General features: G+C 45.0%; 2 protein-coding genes across 2 annotated transcripts in view; both read right to left on the bottom strand.

Moving 5' to 3' along the window:
- Positions 1–5,065, bottom strand: part of LOC117051996 (B-cell receptor CD22-like) — a 33,430-nt gene extending 28,365 nt beyond the window's left edge. Inside the window, exons 1-4 of the mRNA XM_033158723.1 lie at positions 5,014–5,065; positions 4,126–4,539; positions 1,908–2,204; positions 1,305–1,565 (exon numbers count right to left, since the gene is read on the bottom strand). Coding sequence (XP_033014614.1) covers positions 1,305–1,565; positions 1,908–2,204; positions 4,126–4,539; positions 5,014–5,047 — 1,006 coding nt within the window. The 5' untranslated portion in view covers positions 5,048–5,065. The remainder of the gene's footprint in view (positions 1–1,304; positions 1,566–1,907; positions 2,205–4,125; positions 4,540–5,013) is intronic.
- A 5,280-nt stretch (positions 5,066–10,345) lies between these two features.
- On the bottom strand, positions 10,346–20,767 carry LOC117051619 (B-cell receptor CD22-like). The gene is made up of 8 exons (XM_033158183.1): positions 20,687–20,767; positions 19,575–19,847; positions 18,394–18,663; positions 17,807–18,214; positions 15,747–16,040; positions 15,020–15,292; positions 13,198–13,467; positions 10,346–11,123 (listed from the first exon to the last, which is right to left on the bottom strand). Coding segments are annotated over exons 2-8 (1,761 nt in total). The 5' UTR covers positions 19,819–19,847; positions 20,687–20,767; the 3' UTR covers positions 10,346–11,121.
- Positions 20,768–27,074: the final 6,307 nt, after the last annotated feature.

Here is a 27,074-nt window from a genome sequence, read left to right as displayed (position 1 = left end):
GCAAAACTAGGAAACTGCTCCCACCTTTGTCCCTAGCCCGCCGGAGATCATCGACCAGGTGACCAAGACAGTTTTAGTCCCATGATGAGGTCTGAATCCCAACTGGAAGGGATCCAAATGGTCTGCTTCTTCCAGGCGTGCCTGGAGTTGTTCAGCAACCACTCGCTCAATCACACTATATCTTGCATGGTTTCAGGCAAGATCTTGCCCCAAATCAGGGATCTCTTGCCTGAAATTGGCACCGATGCAACCACTGCTTCTCCACCAGGGAAGGAAACAGTGAAAAAACTTTGCAAAATCATTGCAGGAGATCATGTGGCCCATACTGGGCCCTGATGAAGCAGGTGGTTCCGCTAGATTGCAAACCACCTGAAAAAGTCTTCTGCTGCTGTTTTCTGCAAATGCAATAGACATTGAGCTCTAACCCGTGTCTGGTTAGCTTCAGAATGAGTTGTCCACCACCGGCGCTCTAGCCGTCTCAGCGATTCTTTCATTGCCCTTAGATCCGGGGAAAACCACAGGGCTGTCCGGGCTCCATGCAATCAGAGAGGGCGCTTCGGAGCCAAACAGACAATAGCCCTGGTTAACGCCACATTCCAGCGGGTCACCAGGGAATCTGCTGAAAGGCCATCAACATCTCCAAGTTGTTTATGTGCACAGTTGCGGGTCATTTTCCAGAAGTATTTCATTTCTACATTTATACCCACTTTCCAAAAGTTAAGAGTTATATTCACAATAACGTGGAAAAGGTTGCAGCTTAAAGATTGTAGTTCAATCTCTGACGTCTCCCACAATCTACTGGTCCAGCATACCACATTAATCAGGCTGCGTCAACCCAACCCCAGGGAAAAAAGATTTTGGGATAACATTATTTTCTCATCAGCTCTGTTATTTCTCATTTGGGGGTGCTGAGAAAGTCCATATATACAGAAACATGTTCAGATACTGCAGTTCAGCACCTACAGGGTTAAGTGAGGCCATTTCTATGGCCCCTCCAGACCCAGCCAAACGCCAGATCACTAGCATGCCCTGGATGCAACCCTGCCCATCTTTGAAGGTGACTGGACATTAGATTGTATTCTAAAGGTGCATTTTATGCAAGACCAACAATGCCGGTTTACAAACTACATTGGTGAGTGTGTAGAATTGGCTTTAAATATGCTATTTCCTGCTTTCCATCCTGATAGTCACACAGTGCATGAAAATCAGAAGGGAAAAGTAGTCCCTCAGAAGAGGATGGAAGAGGCGAGCAATGTCTGTAAATCCTGATGGTCATCATTCACCAGCCCAACAAACAAACTCACACTGGACATTGATGGTCAGTTCTGAGCTATCGAATCCAAATGTATTTTCAGCTGTACAGCGATAGACACCAGAATCTTGCTCTCTTATAGAATCAAATTCCTTTATGGGGGTCGTCCATTCATACTTCCGGGCATCCTTCCAGTACCATTGGTACGTAACTCCAGGGTTGCTACTGTTGACTGTACATGCAAGAGAGAGTTTCTCCCCTTCACAGACTGTGATTCCAGGCATAGCACTCAGTTTAACTCTTTTAGGACCATCTGAAATAAATAAAATATGGAAGTCAGAAGTACCGTAAGAAACTGACAGAAGCTGCAAGGCTGGAGGTCCTCAAATATAAGCAGGGACCCTTAATTATAACCCCCTCCCATCTTGCAGGGATTCCCATCACATTTCATACTCAATAACAGATATCCTCCCAAATGCGACAATCACATGCTTCTTGCTATTGTAAACGCCTAAGCCATACCTCACCATCCCTCACAAGGTTCAGAGTTCAGACAATGGCTTTTCAGAGGAACAGAATCTTGTGCAGTTCAGACAGAATATTTTTTCCCACATTTTCCCCACATAGCCCAGTTTCATCCCCTCTGAATACTCACATTTCACATCCAATGTCATGGTGCTCTTGGATATCTCTGTCCCATTGTGGCTTTTTAGAGTGCATGTCAGCATTTTCCTGTGATCCTCCCAAGTTGGAGTAAAACGCAGAACAGTCTGGACTTTTCCATCTCTATTGGTTGTTTTTTGGGAAGACATACGACTCTCCTCCAGGCCGCTGAGAGTCAAGATAATTGGCTCATCGGGGCAATGGTAAAATACCCAGCAGGTCACTGTCACTGGCCTCTGTTCTCGGATTTGTGCCATGCTGCTTTCTATCATGGGTTTGGGTGGTGACACTGCATGCAGAAAATTAAAAGGGGAAATTCCAAGTCATTGACCAGGCAGAGCTGTAGACCAGAGACAGACTCTCTGCATGTTCTTGGACCCCAACTCCAATCAGCCACAGCCAGCATGATCAGGGGAGATGGGGGTTCCAATCCAACAACTTCTGGAAGTTCAAAGGTTCCCCACCCCTGATCTACAAGAAAGCTGTTGAGCAAATAAGAGCCTTGATCCAAAAATGGCAAGAAGCATCCAGGCCCATTTTTTACCCCTTCTGTGATGCAGCATGTTAGCATAGTTATACCTGCCTCCAGCTGGAGCACAGAAAGAATGGTCACTTTTTCCAAAGTTTGTATCAGTGGAGGCTTGCCAATGAGGACAAATGGGGCACTCCCCCGCCAACCGCAGTCTGCCCTCGGCCAGTACCCCTCCCATCTGCCTCCTGACTTATAACCAGTTCATTGGGGTCTGACACTGGCTGTTAACTTCCTCCTCACTCTCAGAGTTCCCCAACTACAATGCAGCAGGGAGGAGGACAGAGACAAAACTAGAATCGGTTGGCTTTGCTCGTCAATGGCTCTGGTGCCACCTACTACTGGCCTCTCTGTCTATCATCCTACCAGTCCCTATGGGCACCAGCTGGCACTGGTGGCTCTATATGAACGAGGATCTAGGGCACGTGAGAGCCAGTTCTGTAGAAGGAGGAGGTGCCTCTGGTGGTGGAGCCATCTAGCTGCCAAGTCTCCTTCCCCACAGAATGGGAACAGTGCTGCATGTGACAAATGCAGAGAAGGGTGGAAAATAAGAACATATTATATCCCTAGTTGGCTGAATTACTAAAGATTTTTGAGCTGATCTTTGTCGAATGGGCATTTGCAGAAATGATTTTATTCCTGTTTTTCAGAGAACTTGTAGAAGTGATTTTCTTGATTTGAATTTTATATGAATTATTTTATTGTTTTTAAAGCTGAACTTGTGTATATGGTATCCCCATATTGAACTTGTGCACCAATTCAGAGCCTTCAGGCTATAAAGTGGATTATAAATTTGTTAGGTAATAAAATAAATAAATGATTCTTTTTGCATATCAAAGTGCTGATAAGGCAAATAAGAACACAGTGTGTTGTACCTATAGTTAATCCATTTAGGTCCATTATTTTCAATGGGTCTACTTTGAGTCGACTAACGTTTCATGCAACACAATGTAGGAGGCTGGCTGATGCGTGGCACATTAGTTTCACACAAAGATATGGCAAGGCCTCCTGGCAAATTGAAGAAACCCTTATAGGAAGGGATTCCAGAAATGTTCTTCAGTTACCAGTCTACCCATTACTGTTAGTCCACTCTTGGGATCCCTTCCAGTTCCTTAATTCTGTGATTCTATGATTCCCTAGGATTACAATTACAGCCTTAGAAAATTGAAAATTTAGGGCTCCACCAGAAATCCTTTATTTGTTTGCATGAAATTTATGCAGAGTTAGATTATATCCTTGTCGAGCTTTTGTTCTGATTTGATGACAGAGCAGTTGAGCATCTGTTATTCAGCTTGATTTCTTTATATGGTATTTATACATCTTCCCACATTAGCCATTTGCTCACCCCACACTTTTCAGTGCATGACCCTATCACTTGCCAAGCTACAGAAAGGCTGATTCTTTTTAAAAGTGAATTATTGCACTAGAGCAACAGAGCACTTAAAAGTGCATAAATCTACATTTCTGGTATGCACTTGAATCTCTCCCACAGAACAGTAAGAGTCTGGAGCATAGCTGTCAACTTTTCCCTTTTCTTGCAAGGAATCCTATTCGGAATAAGGGAATTTCCCTTTAAAAAAGAGAAAAGTTGACAGCTATGGTCTGGAGGTGCCCTTAGCTTCCACACTACTTGACCACTTTGGCATGAGTGGAGGAGAAATCATCTCTGAAAGTTTCTTACCATCAATATTAACAACTGTATCAGCAAACCATTTGTCTAGTTTACGCTTGATTCCAACGAAGCCATAAAGTCTTGCTCCATATTTGCCACTGTCATTTTTCTGGAGATGAGAGATCTTCAGGCTGCAGTTTCTGTTGGTTAAATTCCCAACAAAACTCACCCGATTCAGAAAGTGGAGACTTGTTGGAGTCAGGTAGTTCTCCGAGGTAGTGGAGCCATTGTATAACATGATACCAGAATAATCTTTCAGTGTCTCAACATACTCGGGGTCAAAATACCAAATCAGGAAAAAGTTGTCAACCCGAATCCGATTATATGTTAGGCCGATCTTACACGGAATCAGAATACAGGATCCTTCCCACGTAGCGAGATTATTCGGGGCAATGGTCAACAAATTTCCATTACCCAAGATACCTAAATCGGAGAACAACATGTGATATTTTGCTCAGCTCCCACCATGCATTCAAAAGGATGATGAAAATGATTTCAAGGCAGTGCTCTCTAATCAAAACTAAACTAAACTTCTGACTGCCTCTCCAGACTGGTAGCTTTTTTTGCAGTAATATTCTGAAACATGTCAATAGCATTGCATTAGTGGGGGATTTATACTGCACTATCAACACATCATCAGAGGCACTTTTAGGGTGGCAGGAGTGGTGTTGTCACACTGAGCGCTTCCCTGCAGGGGTCATCAAGTCAATGTTTCAGAATGGCGCTACAGAGGTGGGGTTCATGGAATTTTAGTGTCACACAGGACGCCGCTGAAATCTGAGAGCCCAGCGTCCACCACTGCCTTCTGCCCATTCCTTCCTAAAAACCAAAGAGAGCAGTGGTGCTTAAAAGAGACCAGAAGCCCAATCTGCTTTGTTGGCACACATCATGCGTTACCTGGAAGGAAGAGCAGACACAAGAAACTCCTCATTGTGGATTCATGCAAGGGCCAAATCTGGAAGCAAGGGCGTGGAAATGGATTATTGATTAATTCGGTTACAGTTATTTACCATCAAAAATATATTCCCCGAGTCATAAGAATGTTTATTGACATGTGCCCAGAGAGAAGGCTTGTATGCAGCTTGGTGAAAGGGGGAGTAGCTGTCACAACATCTGTTCTTGCTCATTCAGCTTCTGCTCCCATAGTACTCCTAACCAGACTACAACTCCCATCAGCTGGGGCTGATGGAGTCCAACAACATCTGGAGGGCACCACATTAGCTGCTTCTGATCTGGAAAGCCTCAGAACCAAGCCTCCTCAACTCCTCCCATTTTTGCCTTTTTCTATCCCTGCATTCTGACTGGGAAGGGCCGTAGCTCAGGGACAGAGCACATGATTTGCATGCACAAGGTTCCAGATCCAACAGCTGTCATGGCAGGGCAGGGAGAGATTCCTACCTCAAGTTCTGAAGAGTTGCTGCCAGTCCGTAGGGAATATTGACTTGAGCCAGTGTGGTTTAATGGTTAGAGTGCTGGACTATGACTTGGGAGACCAGGGTTCAAATCCCCACTCTTCCCTGAAACTCACAGGGTGACCTTGGGCCAGTCACCATCTCTTCGCCTAACCTACCTCACAGGGTTGTTGTGAGGATGGAAGGAGGGAGGGAACCATGTTCCACACCTTGAATGCCTTGGAAGAAAAAAGGTGATATATAAATGTAATAAATAAACAATAAATCCTATTAATGGACTGATTCTGTACGTGGGACTTTTCAATGTCCCTAACTACCAGGAAGACAGCCATCTCCAGTAAGCGTTGAAGATAGGGAGGGATATATTTTTTAAAAAAAATTCAAATCCATTATGTTCACAGCAGCCAGAAAGATTTGCATGCAGCTGGGAGTTATCTTTGAAATTCATCTTCACTTTAATAAACAATAAAAATCACCAAACAAGTACAAAAGAAACTTAATATTTTGTTTCTTTAACCAGATTACTTTGGGGGGGGGTCACTAAAGCGACTCCCCAAACCGTTTTCTACCAATCAGCTAATGTGACGCCCCTCTTATTTAAAAGGAGTGAATCCAGAGATTTCAATAGTTGTTGTCCAATGATTTCTGCAAAGACCCCAGTCCAAAACTGTGACACTTTGTCACAAGTCCTCCACCTGAGATGAAATGACCTTGGCTCCTTATATCCTCTTCAACATAGTCTCTAATCAGACACCTTCATTTGAAACAGTCTCATAGGAGTCGTATACTTTCAATGCTTGTTCTCTCATGGTAGATAAAACTGATGTCAACGGGAACCTTAACCACATAGAAGTCCAACAATTGTATTCAATCAAAATATTCCAGTCTGACTCCCCCATCCATTTCAGGCTTTCTGCACAGCTCATATCAATGCTGAGAAGTAGGCTATAAATAGGAGACACCAACCTCTCTACTTTACCCTCAGAGCTCAGAAATACCAGCTTGAACGGCATGAGAGGAAAGAGACTTCTTAAGAACATTTCCAAATCTATATTGCAAACAGAACGTACGATTCTAAATAAAGAGAAACCAAAATGGACAGATTTCACCAACCATAGTGAACATGCACTGAATTTGCATTGCAAAATTGAAAGTCCCTTTTCAAACTCCTGCCATATACACATACATATACACATACACATACACGGGTGAAAAGAGCTCTGAACCAAATTCAAATACTGCTTGTGGTTAGACCTCCCTAGGGTTGGGAGCAAAGTTTGGTTCCGTCTATATTTTAATGCAAAACACCCTACTTCTCATTTCCTGAAATAAAGTGTTGACTGAAACTTAGCTATTCTTTCGCCATTCTCCACATGTGGAAGACTTCTATCAAAACACCCATTTGAAATGCATGTGGAAGGGAAAGTCCTATGCATTAAAATGCATATATTGGTAGGAATGACGGCATTAAAAATGCATTCTGTTAGGTAAATTTGCTTGGGGAAATGTATCTATGAGGCAAAACAGCATACAAACATGTGCATTTTTTAAAAAAAAAAACATGACACTTTAAAGGAAAAAAGCGAGCTAATGTGGAAATGTGGAAAACTGAAATTAAGATAGGATACATAAGAAATGGAGCGAAGCCAACTTCAACAAATTCAACTACTGCATGCCCTCCTACCAATCTTTCTAACACATGGGCCAAAGAACAATTTGTATTACCTGTGTAGCTGTATCTTTAAGTGAAGAGAATGGAAGGCTCCCACCACCCACTACATATATTGACAGCATGATACTGGATCCAGATCAGGACCCAAGAGGCAGGGACGAGTGCCTGTTAGAAGGCTTGAACTGTTTGCTTCAGTTCTCAATCAGAATTGAGAGCCCCAAACCTACGCAACTGAGATAAACAAAATCTTGTTTTACTTCACCAATTGCAGGTGAAGAGAGGCCACAGTGGGGTGGGGGGTGAAGGGTTAACACTCCTTGTTTTCTGATTGGGTACCCCCATAGTGACAATCTGTGTAAACAAACACACCTGCATTGAAAGGCACAGCTATGTAACATTTACATGTTGTTTACAGAGTTTCTTCCAGAAGGGAAATGATGGGAATTTTTTCCCCAACTACCTTTGCTGTGTGTCACCTGTGAACACCCCTAGTGAGACTTCCCCTTATGGATCATTCATCAAAAAACCCTTAGGAGATCAAAGCTCTGGAGTAAGAATTTTTTCCCTAGGAATCATTCCTTTGTATTCCTACCTGTTAGTGAAGATGCAGGCGAAGTATGAGGAGCTCAGCTTAGCTGTCTTAAGATCACCCTTTCAGTGCTAAGTGCAGCTGTTTGCCAGCGTCCAAGTCGACCAAGCTGTGATGGCCCAAAATAAAAATAAACCCAGCAGCAACTAAGGCTGTGCATCTGTCACAAGAACTTCCTTCTTTCTGCCCAGAGCAGAAGATCTGGGGGCATCTGGTGCTGCTGCTTCAAGCTTGGCTGAGTCCCTGCGGTTAAGGGCGAGGTATTTTTGTTGAAATAGTAGCCAACCCACATTGCTGTGAGTTTGAGACCCGAGCAATGCATGGCCAGTCAGCAGGAACCCCTGACAGCAGAGGACCATCCAATGTTTCATTTAAGGAAGGGGTGGGCCTGAACAGCATCTGCAGGCATCTGCCTGATTTCATGTGGGTGGCAAGAAAGAGGGAAATGGGGGGGGGGCAGGGTAGCAGAGAGAGGGTAGCAAACGTAATTCCATAGTGACCAACATAACATTTGTAAGCTGCTTTATATAATATTGTGTGTTTTAGCTAATATTATTTGAACTCCAGCAGGGGCTTAGCAAGGGGGGCCTTTGTATAGTGGGCAAACACTCACTCACATTTCTGTATTCTCTGTGTTCTCCAAGACACATGATCAGAGTTCAAGGACACATTCCAGATAAGCCAAAACACTCAGGGGGCAAAGTATGTTTGTGTCTGGGGAGAGATAAAGACACCCAGGAAGGCTGCATTCAGCCTCCAGGCCTGTCGTTCCACACCCTTGTTAAAGACCACAGTGGCAGACCCATGTCTTCAAAGACAAATCTACAATTTAAGACACCAGAGGGATGCACGGACAGGGTACACTGGACCCTTTGCCCTAGCCCTCCTCCCTTAACTGAGGGTCAAACACAACTCCCACCCCCAATTCTCTTCCCCAGCTCCATTTGGGCTCTAACACTAAAGGTGATCCAAGCTGAAAGGAAATGCACCTTCAGCAGGAGTGAAGGGTGAGCAATAGATAGGGAGATGGCGCCCCTTGGAATTGCAGGTCTGCCTGAATGAACCATTACTGCTTGAGGCTTGCTTGGAGCAGAGTTCGATTGGAAGACAAGGATGTGGAGTCGCCAGGTGAAAGTGCAATGGAGGCTAATGAGGCTCCTGAAATTTCAAAAGCTTTGTAGAAGAGGGGTCAGCATGTTGCTTGTGTGACCCGGTCATCTTTTTGCATCTGCCGCCCCCCTGGCTTATAGGCTCACTCATGGTGTCTCAATGCTGCTGAGCAAGGGAGACTTACAGTTCCTTCTCAGAGCCAGCAGGTGGCCCAGAATACCTTGGAAGCTCTGTGTGTTTGCCTAATAACCTCTCATGAACAAGGGGATTCTAGCCGCTTATGTGACTGTGGCCAAAACTAGCCTGATGAAAAAGCAACAGCTCCGCCTACTGACTATCAAAGCGATAGCATGAGGGGCTCAAAATGATGTACTCTTCGCTACAGTTCCATGTCAGCACCCTGGAGTCCAGACTTAATCTACTTATCCAAAGAATTCTTCTTTTCTTTTCTTTTTAAACTGCAATTTTTATTATTTTTCAGAAAACAGAACAAAACATACAGAGCAACCCAAAGGAAGAATACAGCATTCCATTAAGAAACAAAAGCAAAACAAAAAAACAAGCCAAATCATGCACACTATCAATTGCTTTGTACGGCAGTATTCATGATTAGTTAGCAATGCCAACACTAATGTTTAATATGTAATTTAAAGACACTTTGATCAGCTTAGAAAGCTACAGGAGGAAACTAAGAGCTAAGAACAGAATTGCCAAATGAGGGTTAAAGCTGGATTAGAACAGATGTCGTCAACTTTACTCATCCCAAGGACTGCATTCTGTTCTGGGCGCCAGTGGTGGGTGGGGCCAGAGATTAAGTGGGAGGAGCAATGAATGTAAATTTCAGTTTCATACAGTAGGCTGGTTTTCACACACACTCATTAGAATCAGGACAACAGCTGTTCAGAAAACACAACAATGCAGGGGCGCCAAGTAGAATAAAATACTGTGGGGGCCCAGGTAAGCCCTGCCACACATAATCAATCACATGATGCAGCACAGATGTGGACATGTGGATTGACCCTGGACTTAGGGACTTGACTCCTGACTTGCCACAAGGTAGGCAATGGGTTCAGGACATCAACAGAAGAAGCCGCCCCTGCCAATTCATGGGGAAACATTTGTGTTGTCCATAAAGCATTGGTACTGGCCATTCTACCATCTTTATCTCCTGACCTCCATTAATTGCCTTGGGAGGAGTACAAGTGTGTAACCTTTTTGCCCTCCAGATGTTGCTAAACTACAAGTCCCTTCAGCCCCAGCAAACATGATCAATAGCCAGGGGTGATGGTGGGAGTTTGAAAAGTGACTTCCATTTTTGCAGGGCAAATTCAGTGCATGTTCATGAGAGTCAGAGAAATCTGCCCATTTTGGTTTCCCTCTCTTTCTCGTGTTTTTCAGTCGTTAAGTTCACCACATTTTTACATCAAATTGGGGGATGTTTTTGAGAAGATTCAAAGACATGTTCATGCACAGATCTCCTAATGTGTGGATTTTTTGTATGCATTTATGCCTAATAAACACATTTTTGCCAGTGATATTCCCTAGTGCAATGCAAAATTCGGTGAAGTAGATTTCAAAGTAGAGTTGGGTTTTGGTTTGGGAAGATTAGCTTAGGTGAGTTTGTATGAAAAAGCAAATGAAAGTATCTCTTCCCTCCCTCTGCCCATCCTCAATGTATGCTAGGGATTACTCTCTTCCTGGCAGTTAGGAACATGGAAAAGGGCAGGATTCTGACCTTTTCCATTAAAAGCACATGCTCTGCCACTGAGCAATGGCCCTTCCCAGTCAGTATGCAGAGACAGTGCACAAAAGGAAAAGGCAAAAATGGTGAGGTGAGGAGGCAGGAACCTGAGACTTTCCAGACTGGCCTAAGGTTTGGGTCCAACGTAGCCAATGTTGTACCCTCCAAACATTGTTTGATTCTAAATGAGGATTTAAACCAAGGTTCATCTTATGGAGATGTTTATCAAGAATTCATCCTCTTACAAAAGGGATGTGAACACAAGACAACATTTAAGAAAAGAGCAGAAAGCATGGCAGAAGAATAATCACTTGTGAGAAAGGAGTTGGGATCTTGATTGCCTCTCCTCATTTGTGGCTTCCTCTGGGTTCTCTCAACCAGACATATCCTTTGGGGCTTTGCTCTGCTCTTTCATTCTCAGAAGGTGTTCACAGTATTGATGACATCCTGTTTCAGTTCTTTGAAATTCCTACAAATCAGGCTCTGGGGCAAAGAAAGAAAACGTACTCAGCCTCATATTCCGGAGATGTCAGAGAATTCCAACAAAAACAGAAACAGGAGCAGAAATTGTCTATGTTCACTTAATCACCCCATGTCATTTTGAATAACCCAGTCCAATGAATATGATTGATTCACTGTTGTTGTTGTTGCTGCTGCTGCTGTCAGACTGCAAATGACGTGTGTTTTGTTTTTGCTCCCATTTGCATTGTGTTTCCTTTATTTTGAAATAAATGAGATGGAATAATGTAATGACACCTTAGTTAATTACGTATATTGCATAAGCTACATAAATTTGCCACAGTGGACAGGAAGACAAATAATGTAGTTTTGGAGGAAGAACTGCAGCAGCATGGAAACAGTGCTGCATGTGATGGAAAGGGATGCCTTCTTACATCTGTAATCCTACCATCCCCTCAACTAACAGCCACCCTAGCATTATCTGCATCATTCTGTAAAGTTGTGCCCCTCACTCTCAGATCACTCAGGACATCTCTAGGCCAGACATAATCCATGGGATTCTTACGCATATTGCTTCTGAGGTGGTTACTGCCAATTCTTGCAACTGGGTAGTATTCAACTAAGTGCTGCTCAGAGTAGACCTATTGAAATTAATGGACCTAAGTTAGCCATGTCCATCAGTGGGTCTACCCTGAGTAGGACTAGTCTTGGATACCACCCGCTGAAGGTGAGCTCTGCAGTTTACTCAGCTCTAAACCTCATTCCTAGTTCATTTGAGGTTCTATGCCTTTCAAAACCTCAAGGCAAATTTTGGAAAGCAAAACGGAGATGCAAAATTCAGAATCTGGATATGGGAATGCTTAATGTAGGCAACATTTCATTTTAGCCCCACAATCCTATTAGTGAATGAAGCTGGCATTTTGCCTGAAGGATGTGTGACCTTCTACTAGAAATGACTTGGTTTCTATCAGCTGGGGTGGAATGAGCATCCATGACCTCTGCTTGAAAATATTACATAAGAAAAAGGCCTCTGGTACCTACAACAGAGACTCAGTGTCTGGGATGTTGGGATTTTGTGCTCAGATGTGGGATGAAATAGGATTAGTGCCTAGGTATTAGAACAAAGGAATCAAGCATGAAGACTTCCAACAACCCATCATTTCAATAAAACCAGCACCAGCAATTGGAACTTCCAGGAGGCTGAAGAAGAGGAATTACCATCATTATCCTCTGCAGTATTTCCATTTTGCTGCCCTCAACCTCCTCTGGAGGAGAGATTATTATTAATGAATCAACCAATCATTACCCATCCTTCACCTTAAGATCCAGGGGTGAGTTACAACACTAAAACAGTATTAAAAAACAATTCAAAACAACTTTAAGCCATAAAAACAAAGCAGATCGTAAAAGCGTACAGCTCAACTGTTAAATGCGAGGGCAAATAGGTGCATCTTCATTCAGCACCCTCTGAAAGTTGTATAATGAAGGTGCCAAGTCTACCTCTGTTGGGAGGGAATTCCACAGTTTAGGGGCCACCACGAAGAAATGCCCTCTCCAAGGCCCTCGCCACATTCAGCCTCTGAGGGCAGAGGAACTACCAATAGGGTCAATCTCAGCACCCAAGTGAGGCTGTAGAGAAGGAGGCACTCTTTCAGATATTTGGGGCCTGAGATGTTTAAGGGTTTTAAATTCCAATGTGAACACCTTGAATTGGGCCCAGAAATGAACTGGCAACCAATGCATGTATTTCAAATAGGGGTTGTATCATATCTAAATGGAACACCAGCCAGTAATCTGGCTGCTGCATTTTGGACCATCTGAAGTTTCCGAATCACCTTCAAGGGCAGCCCCCACATTGAGCGTGTTGCAGTAATCCAATCTGGAAGATACCAGACCATGGAGTACAGTGACCAAGTCATCTCTGTCCAAAAGGGATCATAGCTGGAGAACCAGTCAGAACGGAAGAAAGGCATTCCTAGCCGCCACCCCCGGCAATGCTTTGTATTTTGGTAATTAGGGAATGTTTGTTGTAAGCCACCTTGGGCACAGCTCACTGTGGAAAGGTGGCATATAAATGAGCTCAATCAATCTTACTCACAACGGACATCTATAAGAATGGCTGGGGAGCGTGATGGGCCTGCGCTGTTGCTTGCTTCACAATGGTAGGTCCCGGAATCCCCTGGTTTCACTGCATGGATGGTCAACACATTATCTGCAGAGTCCTGCAGCAGCTGTTGCTCATCTTTGTACCACGCGTATTTGAGTTCTCGAGGGTTAGCCGCTCTCACTTCGCACGTCACCTGAAAACGGCTAAACTGATGAACCACCTTTTCTGTCATTCCCAAAATGTATACCTCCTTGGGAGCAACTGCAGGAAGGGAGAACAAACGCAAAGCATCACACAAAGACACAAGCAAATGAATGCAAAATCATCATCACCATCATCACTGCAGTACCAAGGGTTCTGCTGCACTGGAAGAGACTGGCTGGACACTGAGGAGTGGTGGTTGGATGCTGAGGAGAGGACCCGGGGAAAGGGGGGTTGAAGTCAGAGGCAGGAGAAACTGCAGCATTGGAGAGTGAAGAACAGGTGCAGGAGGAGAAAGTGATAGGTCAGGCTGGTGTAAAGTCAAGGACCCCCACGCCACCACCGCCTCCTGCCCCCACATCTCCTGCTCCACTGTCTCCCAGGATCAGAAGAGAATTGAAGTGGGAGGCGCAGAAACAGGTTACACGCAGACGTAGTCCTTGCCTGCTTGCACACAGCTCAGACAGTGGCGGGGGAAGAGGAGTGCGGGGGGAGCGTACCGCCCCTGGCGGCACGATCCCGGTGGGGATGCCATCGTGGCTGCCCCCCCCGCCCGCACTGGGCACCACGCCCCTGCAGGCGGCGTGCCATGCCCCTAGGCAGTTGCCACACCCCTGCGGGTGACGTGCCACGCCCCCAGGACGGCCGCCATGCCCCTGTGGGCAGCACACCATGCAACCTGGATGTGCACCAGCCACGCCCCCTCCTGCATGAAGCATGAAGCTCTGCCACTGAGCTCAGGTAGGGGACATACAGTGCTTTTTTCTGGCGGGGAAACGGGGACACACATAGCCCTAAACATTTTGTGAATCTTTGTACTTTTGTCCATTTACTTTATTTATTTTTCCCGATTGGAACTATAAAATGGTGGTTTTCTTGAGTCAAAATGTGAGTACCCCTAAACATTTTTTTAGAGAGAGAAAAAAGCACTGGGGAGATACATAAGCTGAGGTCGGGGATGGGGCCTCTCTGTCACTGCAACTGCCTCACCAGGTGCACACCTACCGGTAGGAGTAGCTGAGAGACGTGGAACTGATGGACATGTCTTTTCCTAACTTGCAAGTGTACGTCTAATAAAGAGTTAATTCCTCACTCTGGACATCCCTTGCCTGACAATGCCATGGCCTGCATGAAAGCCAGTTGCACAAGATAGGAATTTCCTGTACTGTCCCCAAAGACACATACATACAGAATGTGGCAGCCCTACCCCAGGCACACACTTCCTTCTTGTGCAATCAGCGAGAGCTTGCTGCTTACATCATCCTCAAATTCTCCAAAGCAAATTCGGCCCCCTCTGGTTGGTCTTTATGTATAAACTGTAACTGACAATGGCCCACAGTTTCCATTGACATGTTTCAAAGCAAGGCTACAAAGCACCTGGAATCCACAGTGTACCAGCCATCCACAAATGGACAGAGGATTTAGTTCCTTGAGCATTCAGGCTGTAACCCCTGAATTTGCTTCATGGGCTGTGCAGATGTCTTGGACACGTTAAACATGTTGAATAAATACACTTGCCTCCAAAAGCTTTCCCTCTCCCGGTGAGCAAGTACATTTGACAACGATGAGTGCTTCAGGGCTTCTAGAAAGCAAATTAAGTAGCATTACTTACAATGAACATCCACAGTGACTGTTTGGGATGAGGTACAGCCAACAGAGTTGCACACTTCACATGTGTAAGACGTTTCAGATCCAGGTGTCGCAGGGAAAGCCAATACATTTGAGCCACTATACTTATGTTCAACTGTGTGTGAATCTGATTTAACCCAGTTGTACCAGTTGTTTCCAGGGTTACTTCTGCCCACAGAGCAGTTCAGCATGACGGCATCTCCTTCCTTTATTGGCAAATCATTCATAATGGTAAGCTGGACATCCTCAGGACAATCTGGAAAATCGGGTCAATGTGTCTGTTTGTGGATTGCATACATAATAACAAACCGAGGTGATAAAGGGTCTGGAAACAAAGCCTTATGAGAAACAGTTGGGGGAACAGTTGGGCATGTTTAGCCTGGTAAAGAGGGGAATGAGAGAAGATATGATAGCCATCTTCAAATATCTAAAGGGCTTTTCTGGAGCCCAGGACCCAAACCAGTGGATTCAAGTTACAAGAAAGGAGATTCCAACTAAACATCAGGAAGTGGACTCTCCTTCCTTGGAGGTTTAAATGCAGAGCTTGGATGGCCCTTTGAATGAAAAGGATTCCCTTTTTCACTACCCCTGGTGCATATTATTGCAGCCTTTGTGATGACGTGGCTAATTGCATTAGTTGATTTTTGCTCCCACCAGGTAGCGTCTTCTCAATCCACAAAAGGACCCACCCTTTCCCACTGTGCACTCACATCTCACATTCAGTTTCATGGTACTGTGGGATATCTCTGACCCATCCAGATTGCTCAGCGAGCAGCCCACCATTTTCCCGTTGTCCTCCCATGTGGGTTCAAACGTCACCGTCTTCGTGATTCGATTTTCAAGCATGGTTATTTGTGGAGACAAGTGATGCTTCTCTAAGCCACTGAGAGTCAAGAGAACGAGCACATCAGTGCAATGGTAAGGCACCGAGCAGATCACTTCTGCAGTCCTCCCTTGGTGGACTATCACAGGGACTATTTCCAACCTGGGTTCTGGAGGTGACTCTGAATCCACAGAAGAAAAGAAAAGAAAAATAGCAGTCCCTAGTTAGGGCAAAGTGATGATAAAAAGTTACTGGATAAACTGATTGATACTGCTGAGAACCTGATGCCTTGGCCACCAATACATAGGAAGCTGTCATATACTGAGCCAAACCATTTGTCCACCTAGCTCAATATTTTCTACACTGAGCAGCTGCTGCTCTCTCCAGGATTTGAGACAGGAGTCTCACCCAGTCCTACAATGTGTTTAAAACACTCTTATACCACTTTAACAGTCATGGAGAATCCTAGGAACTATGGTTTATTAAGGGTGCTGACCTCATGGAGCTATTACTTCCAAAACCATAACAAGCAGTGCTATTTTTCGGGGGGGTTGGTGGAACTCACCACGAACCCCTCCTTTTTAATCTTATAATGGCAATGGTGCTCACCTGAGAGGTGCCGGAACTCAGTTCTGGTGAGTTCCAGATGGGGGGGAAAGCCCTGGTAACAAGCAACATTGCCAACAACTTTCCATGACTGTTGGTGGTATAAGATTGCTTTAAATGTATGTGTGTGGATGAAGCATCTGGAGATGCTGGGAACTGAGGCTGAGACCTTCTGCATGCAAAGCAGCCACTCTACCACTGAGCTACAGAGTTTCTCCAAAACATCAATATCCACCTGTGTTTTAGCACAGTTCCAGGCCTTGGAGGGCTGTTGGACACAATACACTGTGGGCTGACCAACCTCAGTGGGCCCACCTGCTTGTCTCTTTCTTTGGGCCCAGTCAGCTGCGCCAGCAAGATTGTGCTTGTACTTTCTTGATACATTTATCTAGGAAAGGATGGCATGTCATAATCTATCGCCAGTTCCATTTTCAGTATCATGTTCTAACTGCTGCAGATGGCTAGAAACTGCTAAAGAAAAATTAAGGCAGTCCATCTCATTTAAAAAAAAGTATACAATCAAAGAATTATCATTACATCTTCAGTACCGGTAGTTTAATGTGAAAAAATTCAATAGGTGACATCAACATTCCATCAGCATTCCATGGCCACTGAGCATGCTCAGTTCTCTTTTGATTCTCACCTGAAAGCCAGCAACACCTGCGAGTGTCAGGGAGGATTCGGAGGAACAATGGACAGAGAATGCGGAACAGGGGCTCAGGGATGCTGGGCAGCCCTGCAACCAAGCAGAGGCTCTGGAGGGAAGCTCAGACTCAGGAAGGGAGGGGGCTTTCAAATCAGCACAGACAAGGAGGGAAATGAAGAGTAAGGATCAAAGTCATCTTGAGTGATGCCCACGCCTACTGTGTTGGCGCGGCGATTGTAGGAAGACACTCCCCGAATCTGACTCAACGGCTTCGGACGCATAATTCTGAACTGTAGCTGTTTCTTGTACATATGTAATAAAGACTGTAAATACCAAGCTGACTGTGCCGGGGTGTTACTGCGAAGGGGAAACACCATCTTTACGGGGGGGGGGGGGTCACACAGGTTCCCTAAACCTGTCTTAGTATTTTTTTTCTAAAGATCATTTGTACTTATGCCAACCTTGAACAGACCCCAAGCCTGCTAATACTCAGCACTCGTGCATGGGTTGGTGTCATTTTGGCTACACGGAAACCTCCTCTCTCCTCTGAAGTTTGGAAATAGAGGGAATGATTCACTGCTAGCATCATTTCTGGCCTGAAAGCTGACCATTCAAACACTGTTGATGATACTTTAAAAGGGAGGGTTCTGCATCTCAACTAAAAAAAAATCACAGCTGTTCTGCCAAGCTCTTACCTGTAACATTAATTGTGGCATCAAGGAACCACTTGAGTCTCCAAGGATAGTTTCCAACAGAAGCAACAACTCTTGCGCCATACCTGCCGCTGTCACTTTTCTGGAGCTGAGTGATCATCAAGCTGCAATCTCTATTACCTAAGTCCCCTGAAAATGTCACCCGACCCTGAAAGGCAGCACTTCTTGCATTGCCTTCCGTGAATGTGGAGCTGTGGTACAACAGGGTACCATTATAATCCTGCATTTTGTTGTCCCAAAAAGGCTCAAAGTACCAAGCCACAGCTGTGGCATTGACTGTGGCAAAGTTAAATGTTCCACTGATCTCGCATGGAATCAGCACACAGGATCCTTTCCAGGCCACCAAAGAGTTAGCATATTTCCTCAGTCCACTTTCATCAGACAAGAAACCTGAAATGAGAAAAGTTCAAGGGAGATGGTCATCAGCTTGCCCCTGTCCACCCCATTATATCACATAATGATGTATTTATAATAATAGTCATATTCAGAGGTTACAACACAGAAGTCAAGCTCTAAGATTTTATCATTAGTACAATTTCAACGTCTCTCTCTCTCTTCAGCTTACTCACCAATAACACTGAGCGTGACTGGTGAGGAACATGATGTGCCCACACTATTGCCAGCTTCACACCAGTATCTGCCAGAGTGTGCTAAAGTAACTTCTGGAATGGACAACTCTTCAGTCGCAGAGTCCATCTCCAGCCATTCCCCATCTTTGTACCATGCGTATGTGAGATTCTGAGGTTTTGCCTTTCCCACTTCACACTTCAGCTGAACAGACTTCCCTTCCTGGATCTTGCCTGATGGCGTCATTTTTATTTTTACACCTTTGGGGGCAACTTCAGGAAGAGAGGAGGACAAAGAGAAACCATCATATGAAGACACCCCACACCTGGTCAACTGAACCCGCGAAAGTCATGTCATCTAAGGATCTGTTGCATATCAAGTACACAGCAATGAAGTCAGGGAAAAAAACATAATTTATCAGCCCTGCAACTCTTGGCGCTCATATTTTTTTCTTGGGCCAACTGTGAATACTCACAGTTTACATTGCTCTCAATTTCTAGGAGCATGGAAAAAGATCACCAAAATTCTTTTTGCCTCAGTGCATCTATCTGACAACTAAAAATAGTCAGCAGTTTCTATGGGCAAAGGTCCACACTTTCATAAAACACAAGACTATCAAATATTTGACATCCACAATGTATTATCTAGCTATAAATAAATAAATAAATTACCCTGCCCATCTGACTGGGTTTCCCCAGCCACTCTGGACGGCTCCCAACATAATAATAATAATAATAATAATAATAATAATAATAATAATAATAATAATGGTGATAAAAGATCAAACATTAAAACTTTCCTAAACAGGGCTGTCTTCAGATGGTTGTTTATTTCCTTGACATCTGATGGGAGGGCATTCCACAGGGTGGGTGCCACTACCGAGAAGGTCCTCTGCCTGGTTCCCTGTAACTTCGATTCTCGCAGTGAGGGAACCACCAGAAAGCCCTCCGAGCTGGACCTGATGCTGGAAGAAGAAAGCTCTGTCTGCAGGAACCTGGACTTCATCCATTTGTATTCAACCTGCAATCCCTGAATTAGCTGCATAAATAAGTAGACTGTGCATTTATGCTATGTACCTTGGATGGACCAAACATGCTGAATGACCTGCTCTCCCTCTCCTTGTGAATTTGTCATTACAGAATGCCTTAGGGCCCCAGCTAGTAAATAAAGTGGTGTTACTCACAGTGTACATCCAAGGTGACCATTTGGGATAAAGTACAGCCAGCATTGTTGCATACTTCACATTCATAAGATGTGACCGGTTCAGAGGTCGCAGGGAAGATTAACAGCTCTGAAGCACTGTACTTATGTTCAACTGAGTGCTGATCTGACTTGACCCAATTGTACCAGTTGCCTCTGGAGTAATTTCTGCCTGAAGAACAGCACAGCACAACCGTGTCTCCTTCTTTTATGGGCAGATCGTTCATAATGCCAAGATGGACACCCTTGGGGCTGTCTGGAAAATCAGATCAAAATGTTTTTTTTCTGGATGATACGTATCACAACATTATTACAGTGCATCTGCATACTCAGGGGGATAGGAGATTGTGGCTAAAAACCGGTCAACAAAAAAGAGACTCATGTAAGTACCTGTTGGAAATGGGGATTGAGCACATTGGGCAGTCAATTAATGTGCATCTTTGCTGAGCATTCTCTAAATGTTGGCGTCTTTCCTACATCAGTGTCCAGGCTTATATCCACTTATCGCCTACTCAGAGTAAGCCCATTGAAACTAATGGATGTATCTAAGGCAACATTCACACTATACATTTGAGCAGTCATGGCTTCCCCCAAAGAATTCTGGGAGCTGTGGTTTATTAGGAGTTGTTAGGAGAGCCCATTCCCTTCCCAGAGCTACAATTCCTAGGATTTCCTGCAAAGAGGGATTGATTGTTAATCTACTCTGGGAACCTTAGCTCTGGGAGGGGATTAGGAGTAAGCAGTAATGCACCCTAATACCAACTGCTGGAAACCACAGGAGGGGAGAGTGCTCTTTTGCTCAGATCCTGGGGTGGGTTTCTCACAAGTCACTATGAGAACAGGGTGCTGGACTAGATGGGCCACTTGTCTGACCCAGCAGGCTCTTCGTAAGTTCTTAAGTATTAGAGGAAAGAGAATCTACAGTCACAAGCCTACACATATCCTTTTTGCTAGTTTGCAACCTCCAGGCATCATTTCTGGGCTGAAACTTGTCATATTAAACGCTGCTGTCAACACTTTGAAAGAGAAGGGCCTGGGTCCCACATCATTCATAAGTGATGAAAGCAAATAAGAACTGCTCTGCAAAACTCTTACCTATAACGTTGATTGTAGCGTTACGAAACCATTTGTATCTCCAATTGTAGTTCCAACGGAAGCAACAACTCTTGCCCCGTACGTGCCGCTGTCCTTTGTCTGGAGCGAGGTAATCATCAGGCTGCAGTCTCTGTTGCCCAAATTGCCTATGAATTTCACCCGGTCCTGAAAGGCAGGACTTACCGCCATTGCATTGCGTTTCCTCCTTTTGGAACTGTCATACAACAGACTGCCGTTATAGTCAAATGAACTGTTATCCCAAACAGGCCGGAAAAGCCAAGCCACGGCCGTGGCACGGACCTCAGCAGAATGATGTGTTTCACTGATCTGGCATGGAATCACCACACAGGAACCTTTCCAAGCAACCAAAGTATCGGGGCTTATTCTTAGGGGGTAATCGCAATATATATAACCTGAAATGGGAAAGCAGATACAAAAGGTTGGTCAGTTACTCACTTACTATGAACATTTGCTTCCAGTGCCTTGATGTCACCCACGAACTGAATTCGTCTCCAAGAACTGAGAAATTAACCAAGACCTCTTAATGTTTTTATCATCTCCCTTGACCACGAAGACAATGGATAAGTGTGCATCAGATGATGCAAAAGTACAAAATGGAGCGGGCCACATTCTCTCACGGCCAACTTTCTGAGGGCCACATTCTAACAGTGAGGACCAAATTCTAGCAGTGGGTGGAGCCAAAACAAAAGTGGCTATGGCCAGAGAGAGCAGTGAGTAGGGCCACCCCCCACCTATCTCACACTGCACAAATCCATTCAACCCAATGCATGCATACAGGCGCATTACTCATTATTCTCTCACAAACATATACTTTGAGTCTCGTGTTCTACCCTTCTCACCCTGCTATAGTCAGCCTTCTAGTCAAGGGGAGTAATTTTTGCCAGAGATGTTGCTGCACAGAGAGAGAATTAACCCTTTCCTTCAGAGCTGTGAGCCCTCCCCGCTCCCCATGCTACCCTGTACAACAATAAGGTTTCAACAAAATTATTCTATAGGCTTTGATAGATGGCCTTCCTGTCATGTGACAAAGGTATTTGAGAGCAGAAGCAGTAAAGGAGCCTAGAAATGCTGTGAAATGCTGAAAAGCTGCATAATCACTCAGCATGCTGAATCACTGTGACTCACCTTGAGGATGACTCATTCTCTGTATAAGTATTGTATCTGCTTGCAGGCAGACTCAGTGTCTCAGTCTCTCTCTCTCTCCCTCTCTCTCCCCCTCTGTGTGTGTGAGAGAGAGAGGGGGGTGGAGCCTGTGCTCAATGGAGACTCTGTGTGTCTCAGTAACTGTGTATACTCTGAAGCTAGTTTAATCTTCTGTTCACTATGCTGTTATTTGCAAACAAGTTTATTTTAACTCAGTAAAGCTTTTATTCTTTTACTGAAGAAGACTCTGTGTTATTAATTTACACTGCACATCACTTCCCCCAAATCTAAGTGCTGGAGCTGGGCGGGCAGGGCAAGGGGTTGCTGTGGGCCAGATGAAGAGGGGCCATGGGCTCCATCCAGCTTATAGGCCACTGTTTCCCTGATAAATGCCTCTCGATTGTTTGTAAATGCAGTGGCCAGAATACAAAGAACCCCATGGTTTTAATCTGTGCAAGGAGGCTCTCCATCCATCTCTCCACCACCCATTGTCGCATGGCCAGATATTTAGGAATCTGAGAGGAGTTTTGAAAGCAGCCTGTGTTGCAGCACAAGGAGGGCATCTGCTGTGCAAAGCAAAAATGTCCTATTAAGTGCGTTCAAGTCCCAAGAGTGACTTTCTAGCTAGGGGTTTAGCCTTTTCTCTTTTCAGTGCCATGGCTGGTGCCCAGTTCCATGGGGAAGGCGGGAAGGCAGCCATTTCAGGACCATGGATAGCTCAAAGTGAGTTAAGCTACTCTAACAAAGGCTGGGAGCACTGAGGCCTTTTAAGCCCCTGTCTCCAGTCTACCACCTCTGGGCTCCTTTCGCTTGTGGAGAACTTCAGAGCCTTAAAGGACACTTCTCTCTGCTGGTGCACTCTCTGCACTGTTTGACCAGTGAAGTGCAGTGGGAGGTATCTGGTTCTTCTGCAGCCTCCAGCTCTTTGGATTGCTTGGGAATAAATCCCACTGATTTTGATCTGAATGACTCCAGAGTCGATGCATGCAATATTGTTGCTTGCTCTCTCTCTCTCTCATGAGCCACTCATATATTCTTCAATCCTTCCTCCAAGTGCTACCCCACAGACCCAGGAGAGCAACGGGGCTTGAAATGTCCCAGACTGCTTTCCTTAGCACATACCAAAACCTGCATGCATTACCTGCAACGAACAGCAGCCAAAGGAAATGCCTCATTGTGAGTCCATGCAAGTGTGAAGCCTGGGGAAGGAAAAGTGGATTATTAGTTAAAGCCTTCACTCATTCACACTATGCTTCTCAGTAAGGGACAAGAAGGTAGATGGAATGGAACCAGTGTGGTGTAGTTAGGGTGTCAGACTAAGACCTGGGAGATCAGGGATCATAGGCTAATTAAGACAGCAGGGTGGATATATGCATATAAAAACGCTGTGAAAATGCTTTTTCTTTAAAGAGTTTTGAAAAATATTGAATTTGGCATAAACTCCCCATCACCATCTAGTGTCACATTTCTATAACACACTTAAAACGTTATATTTGCAGCTGTATAGCTGAGTCCCAAGTAACTGGAGTCTCCCCAGCACTATAATTTGCAGGGTGCCCGGGGGGGGGGATACTTTTTGTTTTTAAAGGGAGAGAGAGCTGCAAGAGACACCATTAACTGTTGTTGTTGTGTTGTTGTTGTTGTCGCCCATCTGACTGGATTGCAGCTCCCAACAATATTAAAAACATGATGAAACATAAAACATTAAAAACTTCCCTAAACAGGGCTGCCTTCAGATGCCTTCTAAAAGTCAAATAGTTTTTTTTTCCTTGACATCTGATGGGAGGGCGTTGACTACTGAAAGGCCCTCTGCCTGGTTCCCTGTAACCTCACTTCTTGGAGTTAAGGAACCACCAGAAGGCCCTCAGTGCTTGATCTCAGTGTCTAGGCTGAGCAATGGTGGTGGAGATGCTCTTCAGGTATATAGGGCCAAAGTCATTTAGAGCTTTAAAGGTCAGCACCAACACTTTGAATTGTGCTTGGAAACATACTGAGCGCCAATGTAGATCCTTTAAGACCAGTGTTATATGGGTCCCGACGGCTGCCTCCCAGTCACTGGTTTAGCAGCCGCATTCTGGATTAAATGTAGTTTTCCGAGTCACCTCAGTATGCTTACACTAAGAAGTGTATTGTCCAGGTAGATAGTTAGAGTCCAATTTTGTGAGCTAGGGAGGCATGCTGCATGCAAAGCAAGAGTTGTCAGGAGCTGCTGGGATTTGTGGAAATCTGTCCCGTGTGGGTAAATCGCTGAACTGCAGATAGTGAAATACTCTCAGGCTCTGGAAACGTTGGGATCTAGGAAGCAGTATCAGAGGATTTCCTGTGCCAAGCGAGCCTCGCTCAAGCCACGTGGTCTTTTTCAACTCAAGTATTGTCCTGTATATTTGTTGCTCCTGACTTGTGCCTCGGTCCTGGTTTGTTCTTTGATTCTTTGACCTTCTCTGGCAGGCACAGAGAAGAACCTTCCCCTGCCCATGGCTCACACAGCAAGTGCAACTCTTCCTGGAATGGAGATGAAGGGATGGGAACAGCTCTAGCAGCTAGATAAGCCATTGGATGCAAGGGTCACTATTGCCAATGCAACGTTCTCTAGTGAATCATTAATAGAATCCAGTGGGAAACAAAACCCCTTTAGAGGAATAAGCCATCTATTTCCCCTGCAGCTCAGGGTCTTAAAGTGACATTGCTTAGCCTAAGGTTATCTGTCCATCCAGACAGGGAGTTCCCAAGTGACCAGAAACCCCCAGCCCAGCCTGCTTCTGAACCTTTAACAATGGCTGTTTATACAGGAAACAGGATAGCCACATTTTCACACATGGAGATCAGCATCAGCATCTGCTAATGTCCACAGTTCAAGTTTCTGATTGAGGCCTAGGAGCAGAACCCAATTTCTTAAAAAGTTGGTGAGCTTCTTCTAGATTGGGAGGTGAACTTGGCAGCCTGGAAACAAGGTGCATGTGGGGTTTCTCTCTGCCCCCTTTTTTCTTTCTTTTTTTGCTTAAGGAAAGCAAAACCCAAGCTATCCTGAGCAACAACAGCAAAGGGAAACTCACCTGTGAATATATAAGCTGAGAACTGGCAGCTGTTTTTGTCTGGAAATGAAGAGTTGCTAAGTTGAGGTATGTCACATGGAGGAATCAAGCATCAGTTTGTCCCTTTGGTGTGTGCATTTTCCCCAGATCAAGTTTGTATACATGGAGAGAGTTGGGGCTGGTCCAGGAATAAGTCAAGGACGGTTGTTGGCATCACAATGGTTTGCATTATAATTGCATGGCCAAACATTCTTATTTTCCTCTTCTCCAACAAGCAGCTTCTGTACTGCTGCAACCAGACTTGTTTTTGGGGGATGCTGCACGGAATTGGAGAGCCAAGTCTTCACAGTTTTGGCTGCTTATGGCAAGTATCTCTGTTTCACTCCTAATCTCTGCATTGGAAGCCACCTGTAAAAACTCCAGATCTTTCTGAGGCTATCCTGTGTGGATAGTTACCAGAACTACAATGTGGAGCCTCTTCCTGACATAAGGAGATGAGTTAGACCATCTTGCTCAGTGTTGTCCATACTGGATGGCAGTGGCTTCCAAGGGTTTCGGGCAGGGAACCCTACCTGGAGATTCCGGGGGTTGAACATAGGGGTGCGGGTAGTGCTGTGGTCTAAACCACTGAGCCTCTTGGGCTTGCAGATTGGAAGATCAGTGGTTCAAATCCCCGCGATGGGGTGAGCTCCCGTTGCTCTGTCCCAGCTCCTGCAAACCTAGCAGTTCGAAAGCACGGCAGTGCAAGTAGATAAATAGGGACCGCTCCGGTGGGAAGGTAAATGGTGTTTCTGTGCACTCTGGTTTCCATCACGATGTCCCGTTGCGCCAGAAGCGGTTTAGTCATGCTGGCCACATGACCCGGAAAGCTATCTGTGGACGAACGTCGGCTCCCTCATCCTGAAAGCAAGATGAGCACTGCAACCCCATAGTCACCTTTGACTGGACTTAACAGTCCAGGGGTCCTTTACCTTTACCTTACCTGAACATGGGACCATTTGACCATGAAAAGCTCAATCACCACCCCATCCTGATTGGTCTCAAAAGCCCCACAAGTCCCTCCCCCAGGAGAAACCACTTGAGGCTTGAGGAAAGGGGTATGTGGCAAAATAAACCCCACTTGAGAGTGGAAATGGCATTTTCTGTTTACAAGTTGCAAAATTAGACCATTCACATATCTGCTGTGCACTGGGTCCAGTCTCCCAAAATGCTATTTGTCTGACATTTGCAATGGACAAACAATTGTTCTGAACACACCCATGAAAACTCCTCTTCTGTGCAGGGGCAGCTGCCAAAGTGGTGCAGCAGAACTGACCACACAGCCTTGGACCTGGCAGTAGTCTCACTGTCCCTTACCTGGGCAGGGCAGCAGTGCCACAGGTGCAATGGCAGAACCACAGTGGGACTATTCGTTCGTTTTTGTTTAAAACATTTATGTCCCACCTTTCCTCCCTGAGCCCAAGGCAGCTAACTATGAAAGCTAAGAGGAAACCAAGCACTGAAGGAGCTGCTCCTTCATCACCAACCAATGGATGTAGCCAAGCTGGTTTCATCTCCTATGAAGCTGCCTTATTTATAGTGAGTCAAACACCATTTTGTCCATCAATCAGTCAATCAGTTTATTTCAGCTTTAAGCTCATAGCTTTAAGCCCATTTTGTCCATCTCATTTGGGACATGGCTCCGCCTTTCCTGCTCTCAGCACTACCTGAAAATTCCAGGGACCAAACCTGAGACCTTTTGCATACAAAGCATGTGCTCTGCCCCTGAGCCACAGCCCTTCTTGTGTCAGTGCAGAGAATGGTTTTCCCAGAAACATTTCACTGGCTTAACATGGCTCTGCTGTTCTTGCAGATATATGAAGCCCTAACCAAGATATGAATTTCTGACTGCTTCTTCTGTGGCTGGTCTCCCTTTCTATACACACTAGGTGGTGCTGTCTGCATTCTAGCAGCATCTAGTAGTGGGCATTAGAGGGAATCGATGGCCTTTTAAACTGTGGGTAGGGTGTTGGTTTTGTTTGTTATTATGGTATGCATTTTGTGCTTTTATATTGTAAACCACCCTACGTTCCTCAGATGAAGGGCAGTATAGAAATTTAATTAAGTGTTGTTGCTCCAGTATGGATGGTGCATGGACCAGTGTAATTTTGTTATCTGAAGCTCATTTTTGCTATTATTTCTCCAGAATTGAA

Source organism: Lacerta agilis, chromosome 8 (assembly GCF_009819535.1).
Source record: "Lacerta agilis isolate rLacAgi1 chromosome 8, rLacAgi1.pri, whole genome shotgun sequence".
NCBI classification, from domain to species: Eukaryota; Metazoa; Chordata; class Lepidosauria; order Squamata; family Lacertidae; genus Lacerta; species Lacerta agilis.
The sequence above is the reverse complement of the archived record's forward strand: the minus strand, read 5'-3'. Positions and strand labels throughout refer to the sequence as shown.

Coding starts and splice junctions, on each gene's coding strand:
- LOC117051619 (XM_033158183.1), bottom strand. CDS start 19,818: ATGAACGATCTGCCCATAAAAGAAGGAGACACGGTTGTGCTGTGCTGT. Junction 18,664..19,574: donor GGTCACCTTGGATGTACACT/GTGAGTAACACC, acceptor CTCTTCCTGAAG/TTGCCCCCAAAGGTGTAAAA. Junction 15,293..15,746: donor CATGAAACTGAATGTGAGAT/GTGAGTGCACAG, acceptor CCGATTTTCCAG/ATTGTCCTGAGGATGTCCAG.